The sequence below is a fragment of the Eleutherodactylus coqui genome, chromosome 8 (assembly GCF_035609145.1).
Source record: "Eleutherodactylus coqui strain aEleCoq1 chromosome 8, aEleCoq1.hap1, whole genome shotgun sequence".
In the NCBI taxonomy this organism is placed as follows: domain Eukaryota; kingdom Metazoa; phylum Chordata; class Amphibia; order Anura; family Eleutherodactylidae; genus Eleutherodactylus; species Eleutherodactylus coqui.
The window spans coordinates 23318575-23332583 of NC_089844.1; the positions used below are offsets into that span (position 1 = coordinate 23318575).

Below are 14009 nucleotides of genomic sequence, written 5' to 3' on the forward strand. Positions count from 1 at the left end.
AAATGTACAGGATTACCAGACAGCTAACAATACCCGACCACCGGGGGCAGCGTTCTATCAGCGGCTGCACGTCCGCTTCAGTATAGGCAGTGGCAGAAGATCAGCAATGGCCTACACTAGTATAGCAAAGGCTGCAAAATGATTGGTCAATGCAGCTTTGGGGTTATTTTGCGTATTTTCGTCCCATAATTAAAAAAAACGCAGCAAGTACTATTTTTTGGCGTATTTAAAGGACCGAAGGCGCCGATTCAAGTCAATGGGTTTATGTAAACACACACTAAACACTAACTGTAACAAACCCTCAGCTGTGAGGGGTAACAGGCGTCACTCACAGGAGCTTATTACCAGCACAAGTCCGAGCCGCGGAGTTCTGCCACGCTTTTCCGTCTATGAGGCACATCGTGTGTAGCTGCCTGGCGCTGATTTCACGCATAAATTGACTTTTCAATCCCCCCTCGCCTCCCAACACGGGTTTTAGAATCTGCATATCTAAAAATTTGCGCCGTATGAACTATGGCGCAGTTTGTCAATAAAAGCCACAGTGGTGAAGATATTGTGATAGGATTTTGGTGTGTAAATCCGCAGTGAACAACGCCAACAGGGAGGGCGGGCGTCCACCCTCTGAATGTAAACAACTCATTCTGCACATTCACTGACAGCAAGCAGAGGTGCTGAAAACAGTGAAGAACTGAACCAAAGGCTATTAGAAAGTTGTAGAACTTTTTGCTTTGCTCTGATTGGTTTACAGTGCACTGGCGGGACGTGACAGAGGCGATCGTGCGCATGCTGCGGACCGCTCCCAGGGAGGCGTGGGGGTCTCTGCTCCTCCTTAATTGGGCTATTAGCTGCCTCTCTCTAGCGATGGTGATGATGGGCAAGCAGTCCGCCTGCGCCGTGCGCGGGTCTCTGACCAGGATACGTGAAGCTCCGACCACAGGAAACCCCGCTATATGGGGATGGACCATTTATATGTATCTTGGTTCCTGGGAAAGCTGGGTGGCAACCAATAAGACCGCCACCATGCGCCCACGGGGGGAGTCACCCAGCTTGTAGAGCTCTGCCAGGACAGCATGGCCTAAACACATTTGCCGCTCTGGGTGCTGGGCGAGCCGGGGGCGGACAGGGAACGGGTGCTGGCATGTCGTATGACAGCGGCGGCGTCTCATTTCCTCGAGCAGAGATATTCCGGCGCGCTGATTTATGGAGACGACTCCTGACAGATGGCTGTAAATTCTCGTCTTGTTGAACGGCGGCGCGGGGAATAAACGATAATTACGTCTTTTACGGGGATCGCTGTAAAATCTGATATTCTGGCAGCGAGTGTGAAATGTAATCCTCTAAACGCAGAAAATCACATTACCAGCCAGCGGCAGGCGGATAATTACCTAATTCTGTTTAACGTCCTGCGCTCGACAGAGGAGACGACTGCTCGTATGGAGAGCCAATACAATATGGCGGCCGGACGCTCCTCAGCCATTGCTGAGCCTCCTACATGAATTCTAGCTGGCAGTCACCCAGCTTTCCACAGACCCTGAATGCCATAGAAATCCAACTTGCTACACCCCGCCGCTCCCTCACTTCTACTTTGTGTCAGTCTTTACTGGGGTTCTGGTATTATGTTCAAGAACCAGGTGGCTCAGGAAGAACAGTCCTGTAGGCTCCTCCCACGTGACCCCATTTAACATCTTACTGTCCGGCCCTGGGAAGCACCTTGACAGGAGATCTGATTTGTGATCATGTGATCCCAGGGCTGCGTAATACTTGAGCAGCGGAATGTGGATGGACCGGTTCACCCGCCTCCCGCTGCTCTGTGGTTGTGCAGGTGTATCACTGTCACCCATCATTCCTGGGGAGGGGGCCAACGGGAGATGAACCCCCGAGGTCACCGGTACACGGCTGTGTTGGCGAGGGCCGATAGTTGTTTTTAGCATCCATGTTCACTGCAGGTTCTTTTGCGCACTCTGTGGGTTGTGGCCAACAGACATCACCTGGGCCATCGTGCGGTTTTTTTTTGTATGCGTGAAAAACGGATAAAACACAGATGCAATACGTAAAAAAGTACGTACGCAGTAAAACCACCTGTGGCACACCCGCAGATGCAGCGAAAATGGGGCGGTTTTTATTACAGGCCAAAACGGCCGTGTGAATGAGCCCCACCAGGTGAAACGCTCTGTCCGTGCTGCAGAACAAACCGCGACATGGCTTCCCTCTCGCAATAGTTACGCTTCCGTTTTTTTATTCATGGGGTCTGTGCTGATACTTTGTAATACCGTTCATTACCAGAATGGCAACAATGTATCTCCGTATTCCCAGGAGCGCGGCAGCGCCCGCACAACCTTCCATCACATAACGCCGCGGTACGAGAAACATAGACCCAACGGGTACGTTCATATGGTGGTTTGTGGCGCATATTCATATACCCTTACAAATCGCGTCCCATTGATGTGTAACGGGAAGCCGTGTCCGTGTTCTGACCACGTATTTTTTCCCAAAAGTGGCGCGGTAGTTCTACCGTTTTCTGGGTCGGTCTTTGCCATAGAAATCAAATGGGACTTTAAAAGACGTGTCAAATCCAAAGACTGCGCCTCAAAAACGAAACTGTCTGTGTGGCGAATTTAGGCGGATTTTGATGGAAATCCCCCCCTCTTTCCCCATACAATCCGCCATTTGAATCTAGTCTGCCTCCACCCTACAGCGTTGTACCCCGCACCTCCTATTACACGCTGGTCACAAGGTCCGCTCGCCGCTGATCATCTAGCGCCATGCATAGTATCACAGATGGAAGCTGCTGCGTCATATGCGTCGGTCACTGCCATCTATATGGATTGTAAGCTCTTGGGGTCAGACAGGACTACGGCCATTCCTGCATAATTGCAGCTTCTTCCATCTCCAGTGCTTTGATGTGAGGAACCTGCAGCATTCTGCCTGATGTCGGACCTGCTGCACTTTATACACAGAAGTAGAAGCAGCGACTGGAGAACTACAACTCCCAGAGTGCCACTCTTCTGCAGTCTGCATCATGTACAGTATTAGAGAAGGCAGTAAACAACAGAGCGCGGCGCACACAGCTCCACCGCGACCTTGAAGTTACAGTGCAAATACACAGGAGCGAAGGTCAATGTCCTGCCCCATGCAAACAGCGGCCATTACCATCCACAGCGCGACACGCCGGAGTCAACAACAACACACGTGCACCGCTACTGTCCGAAAGCCCTCTCTGAGACTTCTCCCGCGCTGCACCTCCAGCCACACGGAGGGGATTCATACCCTGCAGACGCTCCTGTAACTGTCCCAGTCATCTGTATGGGGCTTATAGGAATCCGTGCGTGCATACCGCCAAATCATCGCCTTCGGATAAACGCAGAAGTGTCGGTGACTGTAAATCTGTGGTGTGAAACTGAAGGGGTACAATCAGATCTGCACCAAAATCCTCAGCAAATCCGTGAGGCTCTTCAGGTTAACACCAAACGATTATTCTTTAAGTGAATGAAGTCAGAGTTCATTCAGCCTGATTACGCAGGCAGGTACGTTGCTGGCGCATTCCGTGGTTCACATTTTCCGGATTGGTGAACGCGCCAACAATGATTTTTAGTCCTGCGTAAAATGAACGAAAAGTGAGCGATTTATCGGTCGGGTTTGGCTCGTTTAGACTGGATGTTATCTTCACTTTTGCTTATTTGAATGATTTTTCCGTGTAAAAGGACCTTTCAGAGAAGCTTAGGTCAGCGCTGGAGACAGGAGAGGGCAGATAACAGGAAACAATAGACTGCAGACTGTACACCACTGGGCAGTGAAGGTCGCAAATTAGAGTTTTGTTTTGAAATTCAATTACAATACTAAATGGCGCTTGCTCTCGGTAGATTCCGCGTGGATTATAGCGCACTGCGGTGTGAGCGGTACGTTTGTACTTCTGCTTTATTTTTCTCCAGATTTAACCATAGGCAAATTAAAGCCGCTTTCACGCCTGCGCCAAAGGCTCTCTTAGGGTTTTCATAGAAACTCAATCCTGTCCGAGCGGATTCGCCCTATACAGAACCGCACGTCGCTGAATGGACCCGCTGACTAGAATGAGGTCCAATCGGCTTCCAGAAGCTCTTTCCCAGACAACATAGAGCAGCCTGCTGCATTATATCTTTACGCTGATCCACACCAGTGGCTCCAGATGTGAACGTGCCCGAAATCTGCCCTAAATCTGCAGCAAAATAAGCGCCAATCACAGTGGAGCTGCAGGCGGATCTGCTGACAACTCTGCGCCAGCTTATCGGGCACAGATGGCTCTTCGGAGTGATATTCTGCAGCGAGTCACATACTGCAGAACTGATAAAGGGAGGACACATTCCTGGGCATGTTACAACGGGCATCAATCTGTGACTATGCCAACCCAGTGGTGCCCACATCATAACCTAGGCAAGATTAGCGGGAGTTACTGCCAACCTGGAACAACCCATAACAAATCCAGGGAGAAAAGTCGTGGGTCGGCCATCGAAGGATTAAAAACACAAGTTCAACGTTAGCAGGAATCTTGGTAAACGGCTGCGGTCCGCGCGGACGGTGCGCCAGTGCTAGGGAAGGATCAGACCCTCCTCTTAGCACATGCACCTGCTGACCCGGGCGCCAGTGACTTTCAGCATGGTGACTTGCCAAGTTATGCGCCAATGAGCGAGGCGCTGACTGGTGGATCTGACACACAGGCAGAGGGCAGTAAGACGTCTCCGGGTTAGTGAATGGCGCACGGTTTGAGCCAAATTTCTTACCCAGCTGCGAAAACCAATGAGACACACAAAGAGCCGAACAGAAAACGAGACAAAGCGCTTAGTGTAAAACACCCGACCGCTCGCTGGACGACCGGGCGTGGAAATAATGGAAACCTTTCCTGATGAGCAGGGAGCGCAGAGCTCAGCATCAAAGCTGCGGTAGGAAGAATGCTCTGCAGGCGAGGCCCCTGCTGGCAGCGGGCAGGATGGAGTCGCTTCCTCCGTGCACTTGTCAACTACCAGCAATAAGTTCATGTGTCCCAGGGACAAACGGACCTAATCAGGGGAGGTGGTGACGGATAGACATAGGGAGGCGGAGGTGGCAGGTATAGATGGATGCCAGCGGGCATATATGTGATGGGCAGCTATATGGAGAGGACCGGGATGAGATGATGGGGGCTCATTTGCTCAGGAATTCTAGTCCTGGACTGAAGCATCAGACCGGCTTCCTACACGTCACATCAGATCGCAGTCCTGTCGTCTCATGTTTGCACTTGGCATGTTCTAAGTCCAGGGAAAGTTTCGGCCCCCTCCCCCTCTGTGACCCCCTCCATTCATATAACGGCTGCAACAATAAATCCCTGCACAGATACAAATTACCATGAGAAGAGCGAGTATCACCCAGCGAGGGCGGCAGACACTGCCATGTAGATACTGACCCCCAATATCACAGGAGCTGCAGCCCCCCACACAGATACTGACCCCCAATATCACAGGAGCTGCAGCCCCCCAATATCACACGAGCTGCAACCCCCCCACATAGTCCCTGCTTCACCTCAAACAGATACTGACCCCCAGCATCACAGGAGCTGCAGCCCCCCACACAGATACTGACCCCCAATATCACACGAGCTGCAGCCCCCCCCCCCCCCCCCACACACACAGATACTGACCCCCAGCATCACAGGAGCTGCAGCCCCCACACAGATACTGACCCCCAATATCACACGAGCTGCACCCCCCCCCCCCCACACACACACAGATACTGACCCCCAGCATCACAGGAGCTGCAGCCCCCACACAGATACTGACCCCCAATATCACACGAGCTGCAGCCCCCCCCCCACACAGATACTGACCCCCAGCATCACAGGAGCTGCAGCCCCCCACACAGATACTGACCCCCAATATCACACGAGCTGCAGCCCCCCACACAGATACTGACCCCCAATATCACACGAGCTGCAGCCCCCCACACAGATACTGACCCCCAATATCACACGAGCTGCAGCCCCCCACACAGATACTGACCCCCAATATCACACGAGCTGCAGCCCCCCACACAGATACTGACCCCCAATATCACACGAGCTGCAGCCCCCCACACAGATACTGACCCCCAATATCACACGAGCTGCAGCCCCCCACACAGATACTGACCCCCAGCATCACAGGAGCTGCAGCCCCCCACATAGTCCCTGCATCACCGCACTCAGAATCTGACCCCCCTCCTCACAGCCGTTGTTTTCCATCTGCCCAATCCTACAGGAGACGATGCAACATCTGGATGTAGTGGAGACCAAGATACAAAAAAATCCCAACCTGAGGACCTGGAAGAAGAGTCGCCCACAGGCTCCTGTCCGCCCGCAGGGTCCTGTCCGCCCGCAGGGTCCTGTCCGCCCGCAGGGTGCTATCTGCACCCAGAGCTGCAGCCTCACACCTCCCCAGACATCTAATGATGTGTGACAGCCACAATTAGAGGAGATGATCAGATGATGTACACCTGTAATTGATGCCCCCCACCAGCTGAGCCCAGGGGCACTCACCTCCCAGCAGGCAGCAGCAGCAGCATCTGGAGCAGAACCAGCTGGGGGAGCAGACAGGGGGGGCACGGGGGCTTCCACTCTTCATTCTCTCATGACCAGCAGTGAGCAACCCCGAGCTCCAGGCACGGGAGGAGCAGGTCACCTCGCAGGGCAGGAGGAGCCACAGCCTGGAGGGTGGAGCCACTCCTGGGACACAGCGACCAGGGCACTGCACAAACTGCTATACCCACTGCACACAATGCACAAACCCCTATACCCACTGCTACCAGGGCACTGCACAAACTGCCATACCCACTGCACACAATGCACAAACCCCTATACCCACTGCGACCAGGACACTGCACGAACTGCCATACCCACTACATACAATGCACAAACCCCTATACCCACTGCGACCAGGGCACTGCACGAACTGCCATACCCACTGCACACAATGCACAAACCCCTATACCCACAGCGACCAGGGCACTGCACGAACTGCCATACCCACTGCACACAATGCACAAACCCCTATACCCACAGCGACCAGGGCACAGCACGAACTGCCATACCCACTGCACACAATGCACAAACCCCTATACCCACTGCGACCAGGGCACTGCACGAACTGCCATACCCACTGCACACAATGCACAAACCCCTATACCCACTGCTACCAGGGCACTGCACGAACTGCCATACCCACTACATACAATGCACAAACCTCCATGCCCACTGCTACCAGGGCACTGCACGAACTGCCATACCCACTGCACACAATGCACAAACCCCTATACCCACAGCGACCAGGGCACTGCACGAACTGCCATTCTCACTGCACACAATATATAAACCTCTATACCCACTGCACAAACTGTTATACCCACTGCACACAATTCACAAACCCCTATACCCACTGCTACCAGGGCACGGCACGAACTGCTATACCCACTGCACACAATGCACAAACCCCTATACCCACTGCTACCAGGGCACTGCACGAACTGCCATACCCACTGCACACAATGCACAAACCCCTATACCCACTGCGACCAGGGCACTGCACGAACTGCCATACCCACTGCACACAATGCACAAACCCCTATACCCACTGCGACCAGGGCACTGCACGAACTGCCATACCCACTGCACACAATGCACAAACCCCTATACCCACTGCTACCAGGGCACTGCACGAACTGCCATACCCACTACACACAATGCATAAACCCCTATACCCACTGCGACCAGGGCACTGCACGAACTGCCATACCCACTGCACACAATGCACAAACCCCTATACCCACTGCTACCAGGGCACTGCACGAACTGCCATACCCACTACACACAATGCATAAACCCCTATCCCCACTGCGACCAGGGCACTGCACGAACTGCCATACCCGCTGCACACAATGCACAAACCCCTATACCCACTGCACACAATGCACAAAAAAGCCTTTTTCCCACTGCTACCAGGGCACTGCACAAACTGCCATACCCACTGCACACAATGCACAAACCTCTATGTCCACTGCTACCAGGGCACTGCACGAACTGCCATACCCACAGCACACAATGCACAAACCCTTATACCCACTGCTACCAGGGCACTGCACGAACTGCCATACCCACTACACACAATGCACAAACCCTTATACCGACTGCTACCAGGGCACTGCACGAACTGCCATACCCACTGCACACAATGCACAAACCCCTATACCCACTGCTACCAGGGCACTGCACGAACTGCCATACCCACTGCACACAATGCACAAACCCCTATACCCACTGCTACCAGGGCACTGCACGAACTGCCATACCCACTGCACACAATGCACAAACCCCTATATCCACAGCGACCAGGGCACTGCACGAACTGCTATACCCACTGCACACAATGCACAAAAAACCCTTATACCCACTGCTACCAGGGCACTGCACAAACTGCCATACCCACTGCACACAATGCACAAACCCCTATACCCACTGCTACCAGGGCACTGCACGAACTGCCATACCCACTGCACACAATGCACAAACCCCTATACCCACTGCTACCAGGGCACTGCACGAAATGCCATACCCACTGCACAAACCCCTATACCCACTGCTACCAGGGCACTGCACGAACTGCCATACCCACTGCACACAATGCACAAACCCCTATATCCACAGCGACCAGGGCACTGCACGAACTGCTATACCCACTGCACACAATGCACAAAAAACCCTTATACCCACTGCTACCAGGGCACTGCACAAACTGCCATACCCACTGCACACAATGCACAAACCCCTATACCCACTGCTACCAGGGCACTGCACGAACTGCCATACCCACTGCACACAATGCACAAACCCCTATACCCACTGCTACCAGGGCACTGCACGAACTGCCATATCCACTGCACACAATGCACAAACCCCTATACCCACTGCTACCAGGGCACTGCAAGAACTGCCATATCCACGGCACACAATGTACAAACCTCTATGCCCATTGCTACCAGGGCACTGCATGAACTGCCATACTCACTGCACATAATGTATAAACCTCTATGCCCACTGCACAAACTGCCATACCCACTGCACACAATGCACAAACCCCTATACCCACTGCACATAATGCACAAACCTCTATGCCCACTGCTACCAGGGCACTGCACGAACTGCCATACTCACTGCACACAATGTACAAACCTCTATGCCCATTGCTACCAGGGCACTGCATGAACTGCCATACTCACTGCACATAATGTATAAACCTCTATGCCCACTGCACAAACGGCCATATCCACTGCACACAATGCACAAACCCCTAAACCCACTGCACATATTGCACAAACCTCCATGCCCACTGCTACCAGGGCACTGCACGAACTGCCATACTCACTGCACACAATGTACAAACCTCTATACCCACTGCTACCAGGGCACTGCAAGAACTGCCATATCCACGGCACACAATGTACAAACCTCTATGCCCATTGCTACCAGGGCACTGCATGAACTGCCATACTCACTGCACATAATGTATAAACCTCTATGCCCACTGCACAAACTGCCATACCCACTGCACACAATGTACAAACCTTTATGCCCACGGCTACCAGGGCACCAAATGAACTGCCATACCCATTGCACACAATGTACAAACGTCTATACCCACTGCACAAACTGCCATATCCACTGCACACAATGTACAAACGTCTATACCCACTGCTATCTGGGCACCGCACGAATTGCCATACCCACTGGACAATGTATAAACCTTTATGCCCACTGCACGAACTGCCATACCCACTGGACACAATGTACAAACCTCCATGCCCACGGCACAAACTGCCATAACCACAACACACAAGGTACAAACCTCTATGCTCTTTGCGACCACAGCACTGCACGAACTGCTATACTCCCTGCATACAAAGTACAAACCTCTATGCCCCCTGCTATCAGGGCACTGCAAGAACTTCCATATCCACTGCACACAATGTATAAACCTCTATGTCCACTGCTACCAGGGCGCTGCACAAACTAGTCACCACATATAATACATGTAACTAGTCATAGCATATGCACTGCATAAACCCACTGCACCCTATAACCAGTTACTGCATATAGTACATGTACCCACTGCAAACTATAACTAGTCAATGCATATAATACATGTACTCACTGCACCCTATAACCAGTCACTGGATATAATACATGTACCCATCGCACCCTATAACCAGTTACTGCATATAATACATGTACCCACTGCAACCTATAACTAGTCACTGGATATAATACATGTACCCACTGCAACCTATAACTAGTCACTGGATATAATACATGTACCCACTGCACCCTATAACCAGTCACTGGATATAATACATGTACCCACTGCACCCTATAACCAGTCACTGCATATAATACATGTACCCACTGCACCCTATAACCAGTTACTGCGTATAATACATGTACCCACTGAGCCCTATAACCAGTTACTGCATATAATACATGTACCCACTGAGCCCTATAACCAGTTACTGCATATAATACATGTACCCACTGCACCCTATTACCAGTCACTGGATATAATACATGTACCCACTGCACCCTATAACCAGTTACTGCATATAATACATGTACCCACTGCACCCTGTAACCAATCACTAGATATAATACATGTGCCCACTGCAACCTATAACTAGTCACTGGATATAATACATGTACCCACTGCACCCTATAACCAGTTACTGCATATAATACATGTACCCACTGCACCCTATAACCAGTTACTGCGTATAATACATGTACCCACTGAGCCCTATAACCAGTTACTGCATATAATACATGTACCCACTGAGCCCTATAACCAGTTACTGCATATAATACATGTACCCACTGCACCCTATTACCAGTCACTGGATATAATACATGTACCCACTGCACCCTATAACCAGTTACTGCATATAATACATGTACCCACTGCACCCTGTAACCAATCACTAGATATAATACATGTGCCCACTGCAACCTATAACTAGTCACTGGATATAATACATGTACCCACTGCACCCTATAACCAGTTACTGCATATAATACATGTACCCACTGCACCCTATAACCAGTTACTGCGTATAATACATGTACCCACTGAGTCCTATAACTAGTTACTGCATATAATACATATACCCACTGAGCCCTATAACCAGTTACTGCATATAATACATATACCCACTGAGCCCTATAACCAGTTACTGCATATAACACATGCACCCACTGCACCCTGTAACCAATCACTAGATATAATACATGTACCTGCTGCACCCTGTAACCAGTTACTGCATATAACACATGTACCCACTGGACCCTGTAACCAGTTACTGCATATAACACATGCACCCACTGCACCCTGTAACCAATCACTAGATATAATACATGTACCTGCTGCACCCTGTAACCAGTCACTGGATATAACACATGTACCCACTGCACCCTGTAACCAATCACTAGATATAATATATGTACCCACTGCACCCTGTAACCAATCACTAGATATAACACATGTACCCACTGCACCCTGTAACCAATCACTAGATATAATATATGTACCCGCTGCACCCTGTAACCAGTCATTGCATAATACAGTCACTGACTGTACAACGCATAACAAGGTGGCGTCGACAGCGTCTGATCACGAAGGGCAGCGCACCAGAGCCTAATAATCAGGACAGGAGGTTCCTTTTTTTGCAAACTACAAGAGAAAACAAAAGCCTCCTGTTCCATACGGACAACAAGAACTGAACCCAGATTGCTGTAACCCCTCCACTGCCAGAAGACACCATCTCACTGCAGTCCTGGAGTTCTATTCATTAGCAGCATGAATAGAGCTAGAGGTTGCCCACAGACAGCGTTATACCCCTGTTCATCCTCATTATCTTTGTTTTTCAATTAAATGCCAGAATTACAGTGAAGACTGACACAAAGCCAGAGCAGTCGGGCGGAGAGGATACTCCTACATTCTGCCATCGGGTTCTGTGGAAAGCTGGGTGTCTGTCTCTAGGCGCCCATTAGTGGTTGTCACTTTGACGCTGGGGCAGAGATGTTCGGGGAGGTATTTACGTGGACATGGAGGGGCGGTTGCTCGGCAGCGCAGGTTACGGCCCAGTATTTACATTTCTTATCTTATTTCCATTTGAAAAAAAAACAAAAACCCCTCGTCCTGGATGAGTTTCCCTCCCGGCGCCGTCCTGCCGTGACCGCACTCTACAGCGCCACTCACCCGCACTACCTGTGGCACCACAAGGCCTCTCCGCAAAAGAAAAGAAAATAGTAAACATACGGCTGTAGGTCCAAAACAGAGCAAAAATCAGGAATTGTGACAAATCTGGATGTATGCCACGTACACCATAGACTAGCGTAAATGTAACCGCCTCAGCGAGTAAGTACATAACGGCAACACCACCACACATTACAGGGCAGAGGTCACCGGCACAATCACTGCCTGAAGGAGAAAGTCTTATTACATGTGAGAAGAGTCCCAGAAGTCCATATGAGGTCGCTGCTGACAAGACTGATGATGTCACTGCTTACAGCTGATGATGTCACTGCTTACAGCTGATGATGTCACTGCTTATGGACTGGTATAGACACCGATCAATCATGTCACTACTCAGACTGAAGACGTCACCTCTCACAGATCAAATAAGACAATATTCAGACTGCTGATGTCACTGCTCAAAGAAAGATGATGTCAGAGGATTGGTGGACCAGCGCTCCAACTACAGGGCTTCCTAAGGAGGTGGCTAAAGGGAAATGATAAGTGGTTGGAAAAAGTAAGGGAAAGGACTTACCTAGTGTGGAGCGCCTGTCAGGGGGCAGGAATCCATACAGTTAGTCCAAAAGGGTCTCGTAGGGTGTTTAAAAGAGCACAAATCCCTAGTCTTTTAGGGAGAGTGTTAGGGGAGGAGCCCCTAGAGGTCAAAACCTCGGTTGTGGTTAGTAGAAAATAGAGGAAAAGGAACCCACGCGCTTCTGTGCTCATAGGATGGAGTGGAGAATGCAGGTGAAGTGAAGAATGACACTTCGTAGAGGTGTCGCCCCCGTTACATGGGTCTTTGTCAAGTTTGACAAAGACCCATGTAAGAGGGTCGAAACGTCGCCATTTCGTGTGGTAATGGAGGAATCAAGACGCATCCTGGTGGATGCATGAAACTGCGCCATATTCTGCTGCTATTCTTTGAATTGATGCAACTTGTGGACTTGGATCGGATCCCCCCTTGTGGCCTGCAGATTTGGACTACGACCTCCCCATGCTTGGGTTTGGTGAGTGCTGCTGGATTCCCATTTGTATTAAGACTTACTTCGTAGAGGAGCCCTATAAACACAGACCAGGGCTCATCTAAATCCAGGAACGTCCCTAAAGAACCAATGGATGATTCTGGTAGCGTTCACTTATTTATTGATAGAGTGACAAGCAGATGCAGACAACAATGGGGAGAATCAATAGAGCGCAACGCGCTTCGGAGCAAAAACAAGCGCATTTTTCAAGCACAAGTCCGGGGGTTAGTTGCAGACTGCTGAAGCGAGGGGCTCCTTTTCCTCTATTTTCTACAAAGAAAGAGGAGGTCACTGCTCATAGACTAATCCAGAAATGGATGCTGCCACATCCATTCACTACTTCTGCTCATAGACTAACGACATCGCTGCAGTGGAGAGCAGTGACATCACTGATGACATCACTATACACAGATAAAAGATGTCACTAACTAATCTGTGCCGTGCCATCATTTAACTATGTCACTGGACACGGATATCACTGCTCATAGATTGATGACAGCACCACCCATCGACTGGTGAGGACACTGCACACAGATCAATATTGTGACTGATGACCTCTATTCCAAGTAAGTGACACAGATTGTGTCAATTATCTCGCTGTATACAGACCAGTATCATCACTGCCCACAGTCTCTGACGTCACTGCTGAGACTGATGATGTCACTGTTTATAG

General features: G+C 50.6%; 1 protein-coding gene across 6 annotated transcripts in view; it reads right to left on the reverse strand.

Moving 5' to 3' along the window:
• The window catches only part of KALRN (kalirin RhoGEF kinase), a 282007-nt gene that overhangs the window by 65969 nt on the left and 202029 nt on the right, over positions 1-14009 (reverse strand). Inside the window, exon 1 of one of the 6 annotated variants that reach the window (XM_066575307.1) lies at positions 6521-6664. The exons of the other annotated variants lie outside the window; for them this stretch is intronic. Coding sequence (XP_066431404.1) covers positions 6521-6605 — 85 coding nt within the window. The 5' untranslated portion in view covers positions 6606-6664. Of the gene's footprint in view, positions 1-6520; positions 6665-14009 lie in introns of those variants that run through there. 6 annotated transcript variants of the gene reach the window in all.